This window comes from Pseudoliparis swirei, chromosome 11 (genome assembly GCF_029220125.1).
Source record: "Pseudoliparis swirei isolate HS2019 ecotype Mariana Trench chromosome 11, NWPU_hadal_v1, whole genome shotgun sequence".
NCBI lineage: Eukaryota > Metazoa > Chordata > Actinopteri > Perciformes > Liparidae > Pseudoliparis > Pseudoliparis swirei.
This window is the reverse complement of record NC_079398.1, coordinates 16,866,304-16,886,500: the sequence shown is the minus strand read 5'-3', so window position 1 is coordinate 16,886,500 and position 20,197 is coordinate 16,866,304. Positions and strand designations below refer to the sequence as shown.

General features: G+C 43.9%; 2 protein-coding genes across 5 annotated transcripts in view; both read right to left on the bottom strand.

Moving 5' to 3' along the window:
• The window catches only part of ppp2r5eb (protein phosphatase 2, regulatory subunit B', epsilon isoform b), a 37,719-nt gene extending 23,052 nt beyond the window's left edge, over positions 1-14,667 (bottom strand). Inside the window, exons 1-2 of one of the 4 annotated variants that reach the window (XM_056426487.1) lie at positions 14,199-14,667; positions 7,960-8,123 (exon numbers count right to left, since the gene is read on the bottom strand). In XM_056426487.1, the coding sequence (XP_056282462.1) occupies positions 7,960-8,116 (157 nt within the window). In that variant the 5' untranslated portion in view covers positions 8,117-8,123; positions 14,199-14,667. Of the gene's footprint in view, positions 1-7,959; positions 8,124-14,081; positions 14,157-14,198 lie in introns of those variants that run through there. The other 3 variants (XM_056426488.1, XM_056426489.1, XM_056426485.1) reach the window with 3 other exon arrangements.
• Positions 14,668-15,765: 1,098 nt separating this feature from the next.
• wdr89 (WD repeat domain 89) lies at positions 15,766-18,622 on the bottom strand. The gene is made up of 2 exons (XM_056426492.1): positions 18,231-18,622; positions 15,766-17,908 (listed from the first exon to the last, which is right to left on the bottom strand). Exon 2 carries the CDS (start codon positions 17,893-17,895, stop codon positions 16,771-16,773), a length of 1,125 nt encoding a protein of 374 aa, XP_056282467.1. The 5' UTR covers positions 17,896-17,908; positions 18,231-18,622; the 3' UTR covers positions 15,766-16,770.
• Between the last annotated feature and the right edge of the window lie 1,575 nt (positions 18,623-20,197).

Here is a 20,197-nt window from a genome sequence, read left to right as displayed (position 1 = left end):
GGTGTAATATTGATTCGGGTCAAAATGACCCTAAGGCAACACAAGGGTTAAGGAAAGAACCTTACATTACTTCTGATGTAATCTGGCGCGAAAGAGAACATGACATGGGGGCGGGGCCTCACCCTGATAGAATGGTGGGGTAAACACTGGGATGTGTCACATGCAAAAGACTTTAAAAGGTGAATTTACATTTTTTTGTAAAATGTATAAAATGCCCCCAGCCTCCAGAGGGTTAATGTGACATATGTGAATGTCAGTCAGTTACCAAGGCCACTGGTTCTGCTGCTGTTCAGTGTTAAAGATGACAGGACCAATGGGGTCTTAGCGTAGCCGAGGTGAGTTCTACCGCTGGGGATGAACACACACTCTCTGTGACCGAGCACAGTGTGAGGAGGGCTCTGTTGAGGGTGAACACCAGGAAAGCTGCAGGTCCAGATGGCATATCTGGGCGAGTACTGAAGACCTGTGCTAACCAGCTAGCTCCAGTGTTCACCACAATATTCAACCTCTCCCTGGCTGAGTCCGTGGTCCCCGCCTGCTTCAAGAGATCCACTATTGTCCCTGTGCCCAAGAATGCTTCTCCAGCATGTATGAATGACTACCGACGGGTGGCCCTCACCTCGGTGGTCATGAAATGCTGAGAGGCTGATAAAGGACTACATCTGCGCCTTCCTCCCTTCCTCCATGGACCCGCTGCAGTTTGCTTATCGCCCAAACAGATCCACAGATGATGCTGTCTCCCAGGTACTGCACACCACACTCTCTCATCTGGACAGCCAGAGGGGGCTATGTGAGACTGCTGTTCATTGATTATAGTTCAGCTTTCAACACCATAGTCCCTCCAGACTGGCGGCAAGCTGACTGAGCTGGGACTGAACACCCCCCTGTGTGCTTGGATCCTGGACTTCCTGACCGCCAGGCCACAGGTGGTCAGGGTGGGCAGACACACCTCCAAATCCCTCACCCTGAACACAGGATCCCCCAGGGTTGCGTCCTCAGCCCCTACTGTACTCCTGTACACACATGACTGTGTGGCCAGGTTCAGCTCAACACCATCATCAAGTTTGCGAATGACACAGTGGTGGTGGGCCTGATCTCCGACAACGGCGAGAAGGCCTACCTGGAGGAAGTTGCTGATCTGTCACTCTGGTGCCAGGACAACAGCCTCATCATGAATGTCACCAAAACTAAGGAGCTGATTGTGGACTTTAGGAGGCACAACAACAGAGGACGTACTCACCACTGGGGATTAAGGACTACTGTGGAGAGGGTGAGCGGGTATAAATACCTGGGAGTCCACATCACCGAGGATCTGACATGGTCAACAAACACAGACACTCTGGTGAGAAAGGCAAGGCAGCGCCTCTACCACCTCAGGCAGCTGAGGAAATTTAAAGTTTCCCAGAGGATCCTTCAGTCCTTCTACTCTGGAGCTGTAGAGGCGTCCTGACAGGAAGCATCACAGCCTGGTTTGGCAACTGCTCCGCTCAGGACAGGAAGGCTCTGCAGAGAGTAGTGCGTTCGGCTGAGCGCACTATTGGAACTACACTCCCACCCTGCAGGACTTGTACACCAGGAGGTGCAGAACCAGAGCCGGCAGGATCATGAAGGATCCTCACCACCCCAACAACAGACTGTTTCAGCTGCTGCGGTCAGGCAGGCGCCTCCGTAGTCACGCTGCAAGAACAGAGAGACTGAGACGGAGTTTCTTTCCTCAGGCCATCAGGATTGTGAACTCCGACCTCACCAGGACCCCCATAGACCCACACAACTGCCCTCTTAGGCACACACACACACACACACACACACACACTTACTGTAAATATTGTGTTGTTTTTTATTTGTAAATAGTGTGTACTTGTTGCCCTTGCACATTCCTGCTGAGCATTGCCACTTTCATTTCACTGCACACCCTGTGTGTGTATGTGACAAATAAAACATCTTGAATCTTGAATCTTGAATCTCTAATACACCTTTGTTTACTAATCTGGATGTTTCACTGAAGAAACAATTTATCATCCACGATATTAAATACCTCGCTGGCACTTTATAGGTAGGAGCCTCTTTGAAAACACAGCTCTGTGTGAAGTTTAGTCTTTATAAAAGAATACAATTAAACAAGTGTCTAAAATACACGCTGTCTGAAGGGATTACTCGTTCATTTAGAAGATTTAGTCTTAAGAAGAAAAAAAAAAATTTAATCGCGATTAATGAATTTCAAAATGTGCAATTAATTAGGTAATTTTTTTTAATCGATTGACAGCCCTAATATATATATACACATATATATATATATACACATACATACATATTCACACACTGTATATATAGAATATATATATATATAACAAATATTAATGTTACAATATAATTGTTAAATATAGACAAATATACAGGACTGTCTCAGAAAATTAGAATATTGTGATAAAGTTCTTTATTTTCTGTAATGCAATTAAAAAAACAAAAATGTCATGCATTCTGGATTCATTACAAATCAACTGAAATATTGCAAGCCTTTTATTCTTTTAATATTGCTGATTATGGCTTACAGCTTAAGAAAACTCAAATATCCTATCTCTAAATATTAGAATATCATGAAAAAGTATACTAGTAGGGTATTAAACAAATCACTTGAATCGTCTAATTAACTCGAAACACCTGGAAACACATTTTCAAATGTTTGATTTTGTTTTGCTGTTATAAATCTTTTTTTTTACTTGGTCTGAGGAAATATTCAAATTTTATGAGATAGGATTTTAGAGTTTTCTTAAGCTGTAAGCCATAATCAGCAATATTAAAAGAATAAAAGGCTTGCAATATTGCAGTTGATTTGTAATGAATCCAGAATGCATGACATTTTTGTTTTTTTAATTGCATTACAGAAAATAAAGAACTTTATCACAATATTCTAATTTTCTGAGACAGTCCTGTATATATATATATATCTTAAAATATTATATTAAATATAAATATATTTTTATTATTATATATATATAGAGAGAGAGAGAGACAAATATTTGTATAAAATATATATAAGATATATTTATATATAAAACATATGATATTAAATATATATATATATAATAATATTAAAATATAATGTGACCCTAACTTGTGACAGAACCTCTCAGTCCACCAAGACAAAGGACTTAACATCATCGACTGCAACACAACAAACATCCTGCTTTCATGAGCACATCCTGACCGCCAGACCCAGCCTTCATGACAGACTGGCAGAAACACAGCAATGAGCAGCTGGATGAACTACCAATATAAATGTTGTATTTATTTACATTTCATTGCCTCTGTACCTGGACTCTAGCAATGACAATAAATTGAATCCAATCCAATTACAACACGACACTGACAACATGATCAGTCAGTGCAACTCATGTAAGTTCAGCTCTCACCACAATGCCATCAAGCCATGTGACTCCAGTCAGTGTGACGGCTGTGACTGAACTCTGTCTGTGAGCTTGTAGTTAGTTCATAAGCACAGACAGCCAGTCTGAGGCCGTCTGTCAGCTGTCTGTCAGTAATCCAGCTCCTGGTCTTTGATTTGGTGATTTTCTCAACTCCACTGACAAGTTTTTCGGGGCAAATTTGGTATTCATGAAAGTTTTCTCATCTGGGATTGGTTCTGAACTCAGACCGTTGGTGATTACATTCACATCAACTCAACAGACATCCTCAGATTTAAATAATTTTCATAATAATAAATATGAGAATCACCATTTGTGACTCCTGCATCTGTCCCTTTTCAAATAATAGAATAAATGCAATTGCAATCACTTTCAAGTAAACCAGATTGCTCTATCAGACAAGAAAAAAAAGCTCAATGTTGAGCTTTTATTTTGAAGGACAACAGCAGAAAAGCCGAACTCACGGAGGTAAGACCTGGCAAGTCGCCAAGAATCTCGGCTGTCGCGCAGGCGTAACCTGTTAATGCCTTAACGTAAACATGTACACGAAGGTACAGGCATTTCAACATTTATTTATTGATGACTTAGTTTTATGTCGGTGTACTTTGAGCTTGTGAAGTTATCAATATAGGCGTTTCTCCATTTCCCCTGCGCCTCACCTGTAGTGGTACGTTCCCCTCTTTCAGGGAGCACAGCTGAGAACACGGCTGTGTAAGCGAACCCGTTTTCAGGCGTTCATGAATCAGGCGGAGATGTTTTCTGACGTCAATCTTCCAGTCAGAAAGAAAACATTTCAGAAGACACTTCAGAAAATGTTCGAAAACGAGGAACAATGTGTTTCTGAATTTATTTTCATTTTATTTTGGAGATCGACAGGGAACGTCTCCGAGATCGACCGGTCGATCGCGATCGACGGGTTGGCGACCCCTGCGATAAAGAGTGTCAACGTCCCAGAGTGACTGAGGCCGCCTCGAGGCACTAAATACCTTCAAGCCAAAAGCTCTGGGATTTCTTCACGTTAAACTCTGAGACGTGGATGTTCGTGTAGCTCGAGGTATGTCGAGGAGGAAACCGCCGTTGAACCAGGGGCGTGGGTTTGGGTATGAAGTGAAATCGACTGGTTTCTCCGGCGTGCGTCATCCTCTTAGGACCCCGTGAGGATGCCGGCCCTGCTGGTCTTCCTCTTGACCTCCAAAGAACGAGCTGCACTGCCAGCGGCTTGGATTCATGTAATCCGGAGCGCTTTACCGAGACCCTGCTCGTCATTTTATGGCTGACGTCTGACCTGTGATGGTGACTAACCCTCGAGGAGGAGGAGGTGTGTGCATCTTGAGGATGTGCTTTCTCAGTCTGCTAAACCGACAGCTGTCTAGATACGCCTACTGCTGCTGTGGACATGTGTACCTCAAGGCAGGAGGCAACACATAGATTATGGTAATGAGGGGAAGAGAGCGAGAGAGAGAGAGATAAAGCGAGAGAGGAGAGGAGAGGGAGAGAGAGAGAGGCTTCCTCCATGAGAGCGATATTAAATAAATGTGCATACCAACAAGAGAAGCAGGAGAGGTTTGTTTTTGTTGTTGTTGAACATCAGAGCCGCATCCCGGCTGCCTCACTCAGTGAAAACATCATTGAAAAATAAATCGAAAGCCAGTAAACCGGAAATCTTTGTTCCAAAAGAATAGCGGATGTCGTGCTTTCTTTCTTCATCTCCACTCTTCTTCTTTTTTTAAAGTGTCGTAGGAATAAAAGATGCATCTTCCTCAAAAATAAAACACATTCCCGGGAAGGAGAACGGGAACTTCAAAAGAAAATGGGAGATGCGTCTGGAGAGAAAAACTGAAACTGGAAAAAACAACAAACAATCTTTGATCTAAAATAACAAGTGTGAGGCACGGAGGTAACAATTAAAAATGAATCAGTGGTGAAAACTGTTAAATCCTTTTTCTTTTTTTTTAACGAGAGAAACATAGATCCCTCGCCTCTTTGCCTGGTGTAACACATCAGACCAGTTCATAAAATGAAGCACTGCCATCTCCCACAGTTACACAACGCTGAGAGATTAGAGGGCGATAAACTGTAAAAGAGGGCGATTGCGAGGCGTACCTGAAGGCCACACGCCTCATCCAACAGTTCACTTCATTCACCAATTTAATAACCCTGGTTGGCGTTTCCACGCTGGGCTTTAGGCGTCTACCGTTCACCCTCCTAAAGGTTCCCCACAGGCCAGTGGAGGAACGTGGTGCTTGTTCTCACACACACACACACACACACAGAACCGTGGGCGTGGAGAACGACTGCACCCTCACTAATAACCGGCGGGTAACGTTGGGTTCACGCCGACGTCGAAGGTCTTGAAAGTAACACAGTGACAATTATAAACAATATACATTGTATAAAGTTAAGTGATAATGTGGTTTTTTTATGTTGCTCCAGCACTTCCTGTTTAGCCCTCAACATGACGCAACTTCACAATCTGTCCCTCCACTAGATTTCTTAAAAATAACCTGGTATCCCTGTTGGAGACTGTCTTTATTTGAGGATGACGTACTCCTTCCACATAACCGTGCGTCTAAGAGGACAGACTCGCTGCTTCAGAACAGAATACGGCGCAGACGCAGCAGACGGGGGACGACAACTCCAGAGGAAATCTGTCATCGGTGACTCCTCCCCCCCCCGCCCCCCGACTGCGTTTCTAATTCGGGACGGGCCGACTCCGTGGCGAGGGACTGGCCTCCCGTGTGCGGGGGGGGGGGGGGGGGAGACAGCTCGAGCCGCTCGGCGGTCAGCGGGGAAGGTGAGAAACGAGCAGCGTGAACCCCGACGTGTGAAAGTGAAGCGAGGAGGTGCTGCTGGAGGACAGAGCGTCGGTTGTGTTAGTCACAGAGAGACGAGAACATGCATTATAGAACAGACATGAGACGAGAGCTGGAGGAAACATGCGGCACGGAATCACAATCGTGAAGCACGCGGTTCAAGTCAGATTCCGTTCATTCTAGCAGCCGTCCTGAAGAGGCTGCAGACTTTGATTTTGCTGCCACAGTCACAAAAAATCATTTAGATTTATAGTGTGGAATTAATCTCCAATATCAATGTTATATTCATGTGAAAACTACAGTCGTTCTAGTTTCTCACCCAAACTCCATGTTCCCAGATTACATGTGAACGCGTCATGATAACGTTATAATTCACCGTCGCCTCCCTCATTAGCCGTTAGCGATGCTGCTAACGTTAAGAGCTCTCCTAGTTAATAAACTAATTTGCAAATATTTAGCTTAACCGCAGTATTTACCGCAAACAGTTTTAAATATTTCTAGAAATGAGAAACGAGACGTTGTGCTCTCTAGGAACTGTAGTGCTTCCTCTTTCCAATAACTCAATACAGGCCTGAAGTTGTTTGGGTATTTGATTCTTGTGCATACTAAACAGTGTGTACTTCCAGTGTGTGTGGAGGTCAGCCAGTGTAAGTCTCACACACACACACACACACACACACACACACACACACACACACACACACACACACACACACACACACACACACACACACACACACACACACACACACACACACACACACACACACACACACACGAGTATAAGCCCCGCCCCCTGAGGAACCAGGAAGTGTCCTTCCATTAGAGCTCTGGAGGAGCCGTCCGTCTGGTTTCTGGGTGGCAGCATTCCATCAACAGCAACGTGGAGCTCATTGTCACTACGCCCAGGTGCATACCGAGCATCGCCCAATTATGCACGTTTAAATACACTCCGCTGATTATCAATGCACCGCCATTCCTTAACTAACGAGTCAGACAATTAAGTATCACGTCAGGCATCACAATGACATGCAGGAACTACAACATCAAATCAGTCAGTGGTTCTCAACCTGAAGAACAGCTGGTCCACCTTAAAAAAGGTCAGCACCGACCTGATGATCTACTGTCGAGGCACATAGAGCACGAGCACACACACACACACACGGCTGAATTGTGGGGAAGTTTGTGTAGAATTATGCAAATAAATACGCGGAATACCCGACGTGCACCACAGGTGAGCAATAGAGAGGACTTCATGTTTAGGATGTTGTGACTTAATTCTGAAAATGTGACGGCAGAGGACAACGATCACTTCAGTTAACACCTTCAAGTTGCTCTGAGACCTCTGCTTTCAGACGTCCATCATTTGCATTCCCCTCTTTTAGCTTCTTTTCTTTAGTCTTCTCCCCTGGAGAGACCAGGTCATCCTGGGTCCGGCACCTTTCTATCTACTCTCTTATTGGCTGCACGCCTCGTTAACCTAATGACCTCTGTTATTGCTGCTCTTCACTGAAGAATGAATAGTATTCATGCTGCAAAACTCCCAAAATGTCTGCAATACAACATTTTATTTTGAAGGAATGACATTTTTTTCTCTTTGAGATCTGAATCTCGACCAGAGTGAGATTACTTATGCAGCTACGACATGAGCAGATACTCAACGTTGATGTGTGGCTGTTTGTCGCCCACCCCCCCCCCCACACACACACACACGGCACTCTTACCCTTGAGCAGGGGCAAGGGCGTGAGCTCGATGGGTTTGCCCTGGGAGCGGAACTGGGACGAGCTCTGCGACCGCTTCTGCTTGGCCTTCCTGACAGACTTCCGTGAAAATCCATCCACTTTGTCCACAGATGGCGACGTGGTGGCTGCCGAGGACATAGCCCTGCTGGGGAGACACATGGGGGGGGGGGGGGGGGCATCAGACAGGTATTTAGACAGCGGCTAACCACACAGTATGGACAGCTTTACATTTTAGGATTTACAAAACATAGAAATCAGGCTGTGAACTCGTGCACGCTTCCAGAACTATGACAATTTAGATCCATCTCCTGGTTCTTAATCCCGCTTTGACTGTTTGGAGGCCCAAAGTGTTCGATATCAAACAAGGTGCAAGACGAAATATAGTCGTAGATTAAGGAATAAATGGTGAAAAACTTCAACTCATTATTATGAAATGGTATTTCAACATGGTTATTATCATAAGAGGGTTTTACGTGGAGTCCTTTCTTGAACAGCCTTTATCAAAAGTATGTTTTTATGTTACAGTGTCACGTGAGCTTCTATAACTTCGGGTCTATGAGCATGCAGACTAAAAATAATATTGCATTTTTATCCATGAACATGCAGCTCCACAGCCATCAGCGTTTCTCTGTTTTGGGAGCGAGTCCAAGGAATCCCAAAAGGTAAACAAACGTCCCGACTGATTTTATATTTTGAATGGTATTTGTCCTTCTAGCTCCATCGGACCCCTTTCCTCCAGCCTTTTATTCATCTCGGCCTCGGCCTGGTTACAGTACACAAAACACACACAGAAAGTTAGTCCACCCACAACAATAGAGCTACAGCGAGAGGAAGCGGAGGAAGCGTCCGCCGCCGCGTGTTCGCTGCCGATTACGTCTAGAAACACACAAAGCCGCAGCAGAAGTCACACTAAACTTCTTTTTATGAGCCACGCCCTGAAGGCACATCCATCGAGGGGTCGTGCTCTCCGACGTCCACGCCACCGGAGGGGACGGCGATGAGCAGAAACCACTCAGGAGGTCGAGCGTGAAGCGTTGCGTAATAACGGCGTGAATGGGACGCCGCGGGCCACACGCACACACACGTGTGGTTAGAGACTTCATTAAAGCCGACAACAGTAATTAAGGAGTTACAGTTTGCATTTAAACTGTCTGTATTTAAAAAAAACTGAGGGTAGCTATTGAATATTTATTGACAGCAGCTTGCCTTAACCAATCAGTGACAATGTAATTTAAAAGGCGCCTCCACTAGAAAACAGGAAGGCATATATGGTAGCCGACACTTTTTGACGGTCGTAAAATAATAACATGGCGGCTCCGTAATATGCACCAAAACAACAATGACTTAATTCCTCCGGACGTCAGCGACTACTTTCTGTTCTGGCCTTCACAATAAAAGCCCCGGAGCTGCAACAATTAGTTGCATTTAGTTGACATTATTTTAAAAAAGATGAAAAAATAAGGATTTGCCATTTTATTTCAGTATGAATGAAAAATCGTTGCATAGTTTTATAAGAAAAACACTGTAAACACTAACCCTGGGATCCAAGAACTTGTGTCATGGAACTCTTCACTATTTATTTGATATTTTATATTAAATAATAAATACGTGTTAGTTGAAGCACTAACAAGGTCTCTAAAATATTATTTACGCCGTACATTAACCAAAGACTTTTGAGGGCTGCTTTAAATTTATTTTACGACGACGTCCTGCAGACACAGATCCATGTGGACGAGACTCGTCCGTCAGCGGCGCTCAGCGTGTCCTCCCTCACGACCACGGCTGCCAACCATCTGACGGAAAGAATCTTCTGCCGAGCGACATCACGGCGGGGAAAGCACCGCCAGCCGGACGCCGAGCTGGCTCATCTACGGCGGCTAATTCACCATTAAAATAAATAAATAGAAAGGGAAAAAAAAGCTCAGACTAAAAACATAAACGCAATTTTAGATTTGCCTTTCAAACTTTTGTTACACGGCTATTCAAATGCCAAACAAAGTGAGTCCCAGCAGCACCTGGGGACACGACGACACACTGCAAACGGAGACGAGGGCTCAACGACCAGACCCTCTGAAAACCACCCTCACTAACGGCGTCGACGCCATTGAGAAGCTTTTTATTCTTTGTTTTAAAACAGGCTGAATGGGAGTGTTCCTAACCAGAGTTGAGGGCGTGAGAAGAGGCGGAGCTGAAACAATTAGTGGGTTCATTAATTAGTTGATGGATAGAAAATCTCTGGTTGCAGCTTCTCCAAAGTGTGGATCTTCTGCATTTACAGACGTCAATATTTTGAGACAAAGCAGTTTATTAATAAACTAAAATGACTTTTAACTGGGGCTGTGTAGTGGCTAGCACTGTCGCCTCACAGCAAGAGGGCCGTGGGTTAAATTCCCGGTCGCGGCGGTCCTTCTGTGTGGAGTTTGCATGTTCTCCCCGTGGCAGCGTGGGTTCCCTCCGGGTTCTCCGGCTTCCTTCCACAGTCCAAAGACATGCAGTCAGGTTAATTGATGTCTAAATTGCCCATAGGTGTGAATGTGAGAGTGAGTGGTTGTATGTCTCTATCTGTGCCCTGAGATGGACTGGCACCTGTCCAGGGTGTCCCCTGCCTTCACCCTATGTCAGCTGGGATCGGCTCCAGCGCCCCGCAACCCTAATGAGGATGAAGCGGTATGGATAATGGATGGATGGATGGACTTTTAACTGAGCCGGCAGACTGATGCAACTTTAAATCTCTGCGAGGGCGTCTTAACGCGGCCAGTCAGCTTCGTTCAGCTCGGATCAAGCGTTCAGGACGCTCAGGTGAAGTTAGACGTCACCAAGCCGCCGCTCTCGGTTTCATCACCGATGGCAATGATTAATATTTCAAGAGCTGTCAATTTTTGTTGTTGCTTCCGCCACCTGGTGAATGCCACCAGTAGAACATCTTTAAATAGGTACAAACTGGAGCTTGGCTTACCTGTGCAAAGGGGCACTGGAATCCCCATGTACGACCATCAGACCCTCACTGTCTCTCTATGTCTCTCTCTCTCTCTCCCTCTCTCGGACTAGACGGCTAATGGCGAAAAACACTTCAGCGGAACCACAACACACGAGGGAGAGCGGCAGCCGGTCAGGCGTATGGCGACCGGCCACCTCTCTCACGTGTCCCTTACATAAGAGACCAGATGACATCCAAATGGGCTCAGGGAGGGTAGGACTAAAGAACAAGGAGGGAAGAGGGAGGGGGAGGGAGAACGGGGAGAGCGACAGAAAGGGAGGAAGAGGGAGAGGACAGGAAGTCAACAAATAGGAGCTGAAGTGAGGCGACAGGAACACACACATAGAGATAAAGATCAGGGAAAGATCCTGTGGTCCAAAGTTTAAACTCCTGAGAGCTGCAACAACCAGACGCACATTACGTAGGAATTAGTTCCTTCAAATGTAATCACGAACAAGCAGGTGGAGGAATTGAGTCGGACTTCACTAAAACCTTTAACTCCAGAGAGGAAGTATTCAAGCGTCACGCTTATACACAGTCCTGAGTACCGAGAGACACTTTGAGGACTCGTCTCACAATCACCAGCTCAGCCTTTGAAGACGCTTATTACGCAACATCAATTATGATGAAACACAAGAAACGTTCTTAAAATAATATGTATAAGTTCAAGACTTGTGCATAATGAGTAAGACTAGGTTTGATTTGACCACGGATATTATTAAGGACCAATAAAGACCAGATATTTCATTTTCCGGAGCCCTCGGCGACGTCTTTAAATGTCACGTTTTGTTCCCCCGACGGTAGATATTCAGTCCGTCACCAACGAGAACGAAGACACAACGTTTTGTCATCTTTCTTTTGGTCAATCGACTAGTTGTCTCACAGTTTCAGCTCCGAAAACTGGCAGACACACATAAAGGACGAATATTCAGTGTCTGCAATTTACAAAAAGCGGGAAACGTCCCGAGAGGAATGAATTAAGTTTAAAAAAAGACGACAAAAACTTCTTAGCCAGGAGCCTCGCAGCAACACATTAGTTATGCTCAGTTATTCTACATATCGGTTTCCTGGAGCGACCGATAAATGGACGAGCGGTCCCGGCACGAATCCCCAAATGTACTATTTTAAGAAAAAAAAGTTTCCTACTCACTTCATGGGAAAGACTCCCGATGCCATCGCTCACTGAACTTCTAAGACGGTGTGATTCATTCACCAGAAAATGACATGAGTTCACACAGAGAACAAATGAACTCAGCAACTTTCAAACACACACACAAAGATAAGAGTGAGGTTGTAACTACACGAGCGCATCATAAACAGGAGACTTTGGATGCTCCGCTATCTCAGAAGCAGCTGGCCCTCAACACGGTCTGACATTATAGAAACCGGGTAGAATCTACCCGGTAGATGAACCGGCGCGACGGCACCAAAACTAAAGAGTACACAAAACACAAACAAACACACAGTGTAAATACCATGGCATGTAATGCATAAAGCCACACCTGGGCTTGGGCTCTGGCATGCGGCCGTCATTCACACATGACTGAGAGGACAGAAGGGTGCAATAAAAAAGGAAAAGTCATTGTTGGGAAGTTAAAGTACTCAAGTACTGCACTTAAAGTACAATTCATGGTATTTTTACTCTTCTACATTTATTTTATTACTTTAATTACTTTGCAGAAACAGAAATAAATGAATTCCATAATTGTTACGGGTTAAAATAAAAATGGAGGAAAATCCGCACACACAAAAGCAATAAATATAGTAAAGATTTAGCTCCACCGTTACCGGCTATAACATTAAAGTGATGTAAACATAGATGCATTCATAATTATAATTAATAATATTACAATATTCTGCACAGGAATATTTTGGTTTGAAGTGTATTTTGAGGCCAATACTTTTGCACCCAAGTGAACTTTTGAAGAACTTTCAATAATAATAATAATTCAAACGTATATAGCTAAACTAAATACACAAAGACGCTTTACATGGGGACAAGAGACAGTGACAGAACAAAACAAAGATGGAAAGCAGACAGAACAAACAAACATGTGACAGAGTATTCTACACTTTCACTTAAAACCCGGAGCACTTTTTTCACCGGTGACCTTCTTGTGTCTCACTCACTCGTCCCCCGTCGCCCCTTCTAGTTTCTCCAGCTCATCCATGTCACTCCACCACGCCTCACTCTTCATGACCTGTCCTACTCTTCATCACATCACCATGTCTCACTAGTGGATATAACCTCTCACTCTCTCCGCCAGGTTTAACATACACGACACACTGTTTGGGAGAGGGATCCTCCTCATTTACTCTCCCGAGGATTTCTCGCCTTTTTCTTTTTTTCCCTTTTTGGGGGGGGGGGGGGCTGTTAAGATGCAAGGGTCAAAAGGTCAGTGGATGACACACATGTATATATTGTAAAGCCCTCTGGGAGGCACACTTATCATTTGTGATTTCAATTGAATAGTTTTTTCTCTGAACAGTGTATTTTGGTGCAAAGCCAGTCAAAGTAAATATTTGAAAATCACCCAACATTGCTTTTTAAAATCAAACCCACAAGGATTATAAACAGCCTTTTGCTTTACTTTAAAAGCAACAACAAAAAACGGCTCGACCCTCTAAACAATAGCGATGATACACATCAAGAGTGATTAAACGTTATTACTATTTACTTATTGTTATCAGCTTTAGGGCCTAAAGGCAGTGAAGAAGCATCCTATCCAAAAAACTTGACAGCGCTGTAAGTCCTCGCCTGCTAGTTAGCTCGCTGGCTAGGTAGCTCGCTGGCCTAGCTGCCCGTTACAAAGCGTCCGGATTCACCGGTTCAACCGTTCATTAAGTCGTCTCTTTATGGTCACACGGAAACACTTTCACTCCAACGAACGTTTTGTATTTTTAAATCAAAGCCGCGTGACTTTATTTTCAGGAAAAAAATGGGGGACATTTTTTTTTATTTAGCCGGCTAGCTAACGTGAACGCGGGTCGTTAGCTCACGAGCTAGCTCGTTAGCTTTCTTCTCAAACCAAACATACAAACACACAAACACACACACACACACAAGATATACGGATCATTCAGTAGATTCAAAAAAGCTACACGTGTGTGATAGAGTAACGTTACCTGGGCGGACCGGGGCGATCACCCATCATCCCAGGTGTAACAACAAGGAGGGGCGGGGGAGAGGGGGAGGCAGTGCTAAAGGCTAACTGACAGCCCCGAGCCGACCTGGTACTTTACCTTTGATCCTCTGCAACGAAGACCGCGGCAGTTTGTGTTTGTTTTTGTGGGGGGGGGAATCTACCGGGGGCTAACCGTTAACCTCCAGCTCGGTGCAAACAGACGGGGTGTTTCTCTCTCCCCCCCCCCCCCACCTCCTTCAAGCAGCAAAAACAAGCAGGAAAATGTGGCCTGAAAACAGCCACAAAAAAACCACACGAGTACCTTTTTTTTTTCAAACGGAATAATCCTCAAACTCCCATCAATGGCAAAAAAAAACGGCGATATAAAACGATTACGTCAACGCGTTTACATTCCCGGTACTGATCCACGTGTCTTCCCCCCCTAAAAAAACCCCAGGATTGTTCTCTCCTTTGGCTCGTTTCGTGATTCGGGGCTGTTTCTTTTTCCTCCCTATTGTCAACACTGCTGGGTTGAGAGACCTCGGCACACATAACAAGAAGAAGAAAAAACCCGGAAAAAAACGAACCCGCACAGAAAACTTGCTCGGTGCGTTAGGACTCAACGTGCGACGGTGATTGGCTGCCGGGACGCGGCGCCTAGCGCTCCGATTGGACGAAAACCGGTGTCGCTTCGGAGTTGAGCGCTCCGATTGGACGACGGGCGGTGTCGCTTCGGCGCCGAACGCTGCGATTGGACGAGAGGTGGTTTCGCTCAAAAGAAATCTTTTGAATCCGTCGGTTGGGTGGAGGAGGCGGGACCAAGGGGAAGATATCGGGGCAGAAAAGCGGAGTGTCTGCAGGAATGAGGCTCAACCAGTCCGAGGGGCCCGGCCCTTTCTGCTTGTGCACTTTTCTTTTTTTTAACACGCTCACCCATTCATTCGACCCACCTTTTGAATGCTTTATTTTATTTTATGATATTTTAAAGCGCGCTGCTGTTAAGGAAGCGTTGGGTTTCTGTGCGAGCTCTCTATATTAGAGAGAAGGGGATGTGTTATAGGAGGAAGACAGTAACATAACTATAACTATAATATATAGGTCTGCTAAGACCGACAATGCCGGAGCAATGTGCATGGGCGTGCGTGTAGGGACGTGAAGGGGTGGCTCAGCAAATTCCTTCATTATATATATTTATATATATATATGTACAAACACTTAAAAAATATATAGACACTTACATATACTTATATGTATGTATATACAAACACACACAAACGTAATAATATATACATCCATACATATGTATTCAATTCAATTCAGTTTATTTGTATAGCCCATTTTCACAAATTAGTTTTTGTCTCAGAGTGCTTTACAATCTGTACATATAGACATCCGTCCCAAAACCTCACATTGGATCAAGAAAAACTCCCAAACAACCCTTCACGGGAAAAAAAGGGATATATATATATATATATACATATTTGTATATATAATATATAATATTTGCTTTAAAAATAATCATAAAAGTGCATCTTTTCTAGAAGAATCTCAGATAACATGAACTCTTCTATTCATGTAGTATAATTATATTAATAATAATGTCATGACATCACCCTCTGAATGTGTTTCCTTTCATCGGTTTAAACTTTGATTTATACCACAGGAAAAATTACTGAATCACCATGAAGAGTAATTGAACAACTTTTAATGTGTCTGTAATTTGATTATATAAAGTCTTTTTATTTCACCACTGCAGGATTTCTCCAGTGTCGTACAGAAACACGGATGCACACACTCGCTCTGCCAATCATGTTATTCCACTCTTTGCTATGTGAGGTCTGGATCCTGCTGAGCCGGGCGGCTCCGGTGACTCCAATGACCCGTCGGCCTGCAGCAGCTTTAAAAAAAAGGGGGAACTTTACAACCAGGGAATCATAATAATAATTAAAAAATGAAAATCAGAGCTGCGTCCCAATTTCATAGTGAGATTCACAGCATGTTTCATTTTTCTTTGCCGCTCGCCGCTTCACTCAAACATCTCAGGAATTTAGAGTTTTGTTTCCAGCGTGAACTTCGACCTTCAATGGACTAAATAAATGCAACAAGATGCGTTTCACCTTTAATGTTGAATATTCAAGGTAACTTAAAAGTCCTAAACGCTCTTTGAAGTTCATTCAACTGCAACCTTACATCAATGGACCGTATTTATTTGTTTTTTTCCAGCGTGAACATACTTTAAATACTTGAAACCTGTTTTTGTTAGTATGCAGTGTGGAATGAAGACACACGTCAGATGATCTGAATAATGTGTCCTCATCACGTGGCGATTAAGGTAAAGGTCACGTTATGCGTACGTTCAATCACATTTTAAAAAAGGACGGCGCTAGTTTTTTCTTCTGATTCAGGTAATAAATAGAGAATCAGAGAAATCACAGACGTCTCACTCCTCCTCAGTCCTGATGTCACTTCCTGTTCACCGGTTGCAAAGAAACCAAGATGGCGACGACTGAAATGCTGAATTTGAAGCTCCGAAACATCAGACCACTAACCAACGGGTGACATCACAACGACTCCGCCCACTTCTTATAAAACAGTCTGAGGTGAATATTGAATATTCAGAGGAAAGACACAATATTTGTTGATGTGTAAGACTAGAAAATAAGTGTGAATGTTTTCTCCGTTAGTGCGGTTCAGTGTTTTGCGTAGCCATGTTTTTTATGCGGTCTGGATTTGAGCCTCGAAGGTGCCTCGCTCTTCATGGTCTCCCTTTTCCCCGACGTTAGCTCCTCCCCTCCCGGTTTCCACAGCAGCAGCTGAGAGTCCTCGCCGCCCGTGACCAAGACCTCCCTCGCAGCGTCCCACAGGAAGCAGCGCACCGTGGAGGCGTGGCCTCCCTCGAGGGTCCTCAGCAGGCGGAGCCCGCCGCCGTCGCACTCCATCAGGTGGAGGTCGCCTCCGTTCTCCCCCCCGACCACCAGCAGCCTCTGGGCCTCCTCCAGCCACCTGCCGCCCACCAGGTAGTCCACGCCGCCGCCGCCGGCCGTCAGCGGCAGACCGCGAGCGTCCGGGGTGCTGAAGACGGTGAGGGGCTTGTCCGTGTCCAGCTGGCTCAGGTCCCACAGGTGCAGCCCCTCGTCGTGGCTGAGGCACAGCAGCTGCGTGTAGTCGGGTCCGGACCAGCAGACGGAGCTGGCGGACGAGTCGCCGTTGAAGGTGGCGAGCAGCGCCTCCTCCTCCGCCCCGCAGCTCAGGTCGAACACGTTCACCAGGCCGTCCGTGGAGCTGGACGCCAGCCGGTCGTTATCTCGAGGGTGGAAGCGCACCTGCGTGATGTCGTCGCTGTGCGACTCCGAGTACACCCCGAGGAGCCCGCCGCCGGGCTTCCTGACGTCCCAGAACACCAGGAAGCTGTCCTCGCCGTCCACCTGCTCGGTGCCGGCGCACAGCAACGTGTCGCCGCAGCTCAGGTCGAAGCTGCAGTAGCTGTGAGACGCGTCGCCTTTAAACACCTGCGCCGCGTCCGACCCGGGGCGCCGCACGTCCCACCCGCGGATTGTCCCGTCGGCGGAGCCCGAGTAGAGGAAGCCGGGGGAGGCGTGGGAGAAGACGACCCCGCACAGCGGCCCCCCGTGGCCCCGGTACTCGCCCACCAGGCTCAGGGTGTCCCTGTCGTGGAGGCGGACGGACAGGTTGGAGCAGCACACGGCCAGCGGGCCGGCCGGCTGCAGGGCCACGTCCAGCAGGTAGGTGGGCTCCGCGGGGCGGGACCGCCGGGCGATGGACAGCCCCTTTAGCTTCTCCTCCAGACCCTCCATGGGGGGTGGGGGGCTGAACAGGAAGAAGACAAGTTAACGTTACATTTGGTCCATTAAATCTCAAAGAAAATGATTTACAACAAGACTTCATTCATTTTTCAATTTTTTTTGTAAATTCTTTATTATTGGACACAAGTTTACTTTAGTGTTTTAGGAATCATTAGAAACCATTTTACAACAATACATAATTATTCATATAAATTAGATTCGAGCGTTGTCCGTAAATGTCATGTGAAGGTTTTAATGTGTCATGTGAAGTTATTAATGTGTCATGTGAAGGTTTTAATGTGGCATGTGATGTTATTAATGCGTTAGATATGTTATTTTCAACCTACCGATTTGTCCACAAATTAAGGATTAAACAGCCCGTCTGTCGCACTTTTGGACTTAACTCTAGAATACACGTTAAAGTTATAATTAACTGTTTTAATATAAGGATTAGTATAATATAATAGTTTTCAACTTGAGCCAAAAGAAGAACAACTCAGAGGAAGCACCGTTTCTCACGTTTCTCCGAAAACAAGCATGGCGGAAACACTCTGTGTCACATTATTTACCGCCGGGTGGGAACTGTTCCTCTATAATAAAATATAAAGGTTCCGTTTCTAGTCAGAGAAGACAAATCATATTTAGGGAATTTAAGTCAAATAAAATATGCCTTTTAAAAAAAAAGAGAAAGAAACGGAAAACGTTGCAGCCTACTTTTTTACCAATTTATATTATTTTAATTAATTATTAATTCATATTACCATATAAATGAATACATATTTAATAGGAAGATAACATTTCTATTATATAATACACATGACTTGATGGCCTTTTCTTTAAAGACACTATTACTTTGTTTTAATTTCTTATTGTATTTGTTCAAATATATATAATATATGGGTTATAAACTTTGGAACAGAACAGATTTTCTTCAGTGTTAAAATAATTTGTTCTAATAAACTATCGACTTTGTTTTCACCTTTTTACAATTATTATTTATTTGTGAATCTTAAAAATGTAAATCACCACTTGATAACTGACTAAACATTTTTATTTTATTTTATTATATCTTTAGGGATTTATTTAGACCCCTCAAATATATCTTAATAACACGAGTTCAGTCATTGTAACTCATTTGTTTTTAATTATTTTAGTATTTCATTTATCAGATAAACCATGGATTAAATTCAGCTTTAATTTATTTTTTGGGCATTTAAACTGCATCGGTCCTCCAGCAGGGGGCAGCAGCGGCTCGTTTTCAGTTTTCTAGGTGAACGAGGCCTTGAAGCGTTTCCAGCTGACACAAACCGGAAGTAACACACAAAGAAATTAAACAAAAACCTTCCTGTCATTGCAGGTTTAGATCAAACAACCGGTGAAAGAAGGGGAATGTAACTCAAAAGTTTTATTTGATTACATTTACAAAAAGGAAGGAGATGTAACGGAAGAAGAGAAAGAGTAGAGGAAAGGGAGAAGGAGGAGGAAGAAGGAGATGAATAAGGAAATGAAGAGGAATGAGAGGAAGAAGGCAAATAGGTAGAAGAAAAGAAAGTAGATGAAGAGGAAGAAGAACAAGAAGAGATGGAAGGAGTAGGAGGAGAACAAGAAGAAAAATGAGAAGAATATAAATATATAAAAATATATGTATATTCTAGCTATATAAATATAACTATTTATGAATATATATATATATATATATATATAAATAGTTATATTTATATATACTATATAAGCTCTTTATGTACTGATGGATTTCAGATAACCAAACAGCATTTGTCTACATATTGTATTATTTTAATTTTATATTTGTTATTACAGAACCAACATTTTTTCATAAATGTAACCAGAAGATTGAAATCAAATGCATTTTAATTTATTTGACGTCGACATTAAAACTAAACTCTCGACTCACTTTCTGAATTTGAAGGAAGGCAGAAACGTTGTTCCTTCCTCATGAAATATAAAACACGACCAGTTTTCACACGAAACATAAATATATTCCAGAACAACAACAAAAGGCACTGAAGGGAGGAGAGCAGCTGCAGTTCAACCACTTCATACATTCGGTCAAGAGAGAAATATTTCTCTTTTTTTAAAGAAAGAAATAAACAAACAAACAAGATGTTCGTGTTGTTTTCAGCCATTTTTAAATAATAATGTATTATTTATATAATAAACCTCCTGATGTTTGTGGGTGAAGACGATGTCCGGGTGTATTTGGGTTATGAGTCATAATTCTGGATAAATATTTTCTCAGGTAAATCTCATATTGAACTATTTGGAGTTTAAATAAAGTACATTTTGGATTATAATC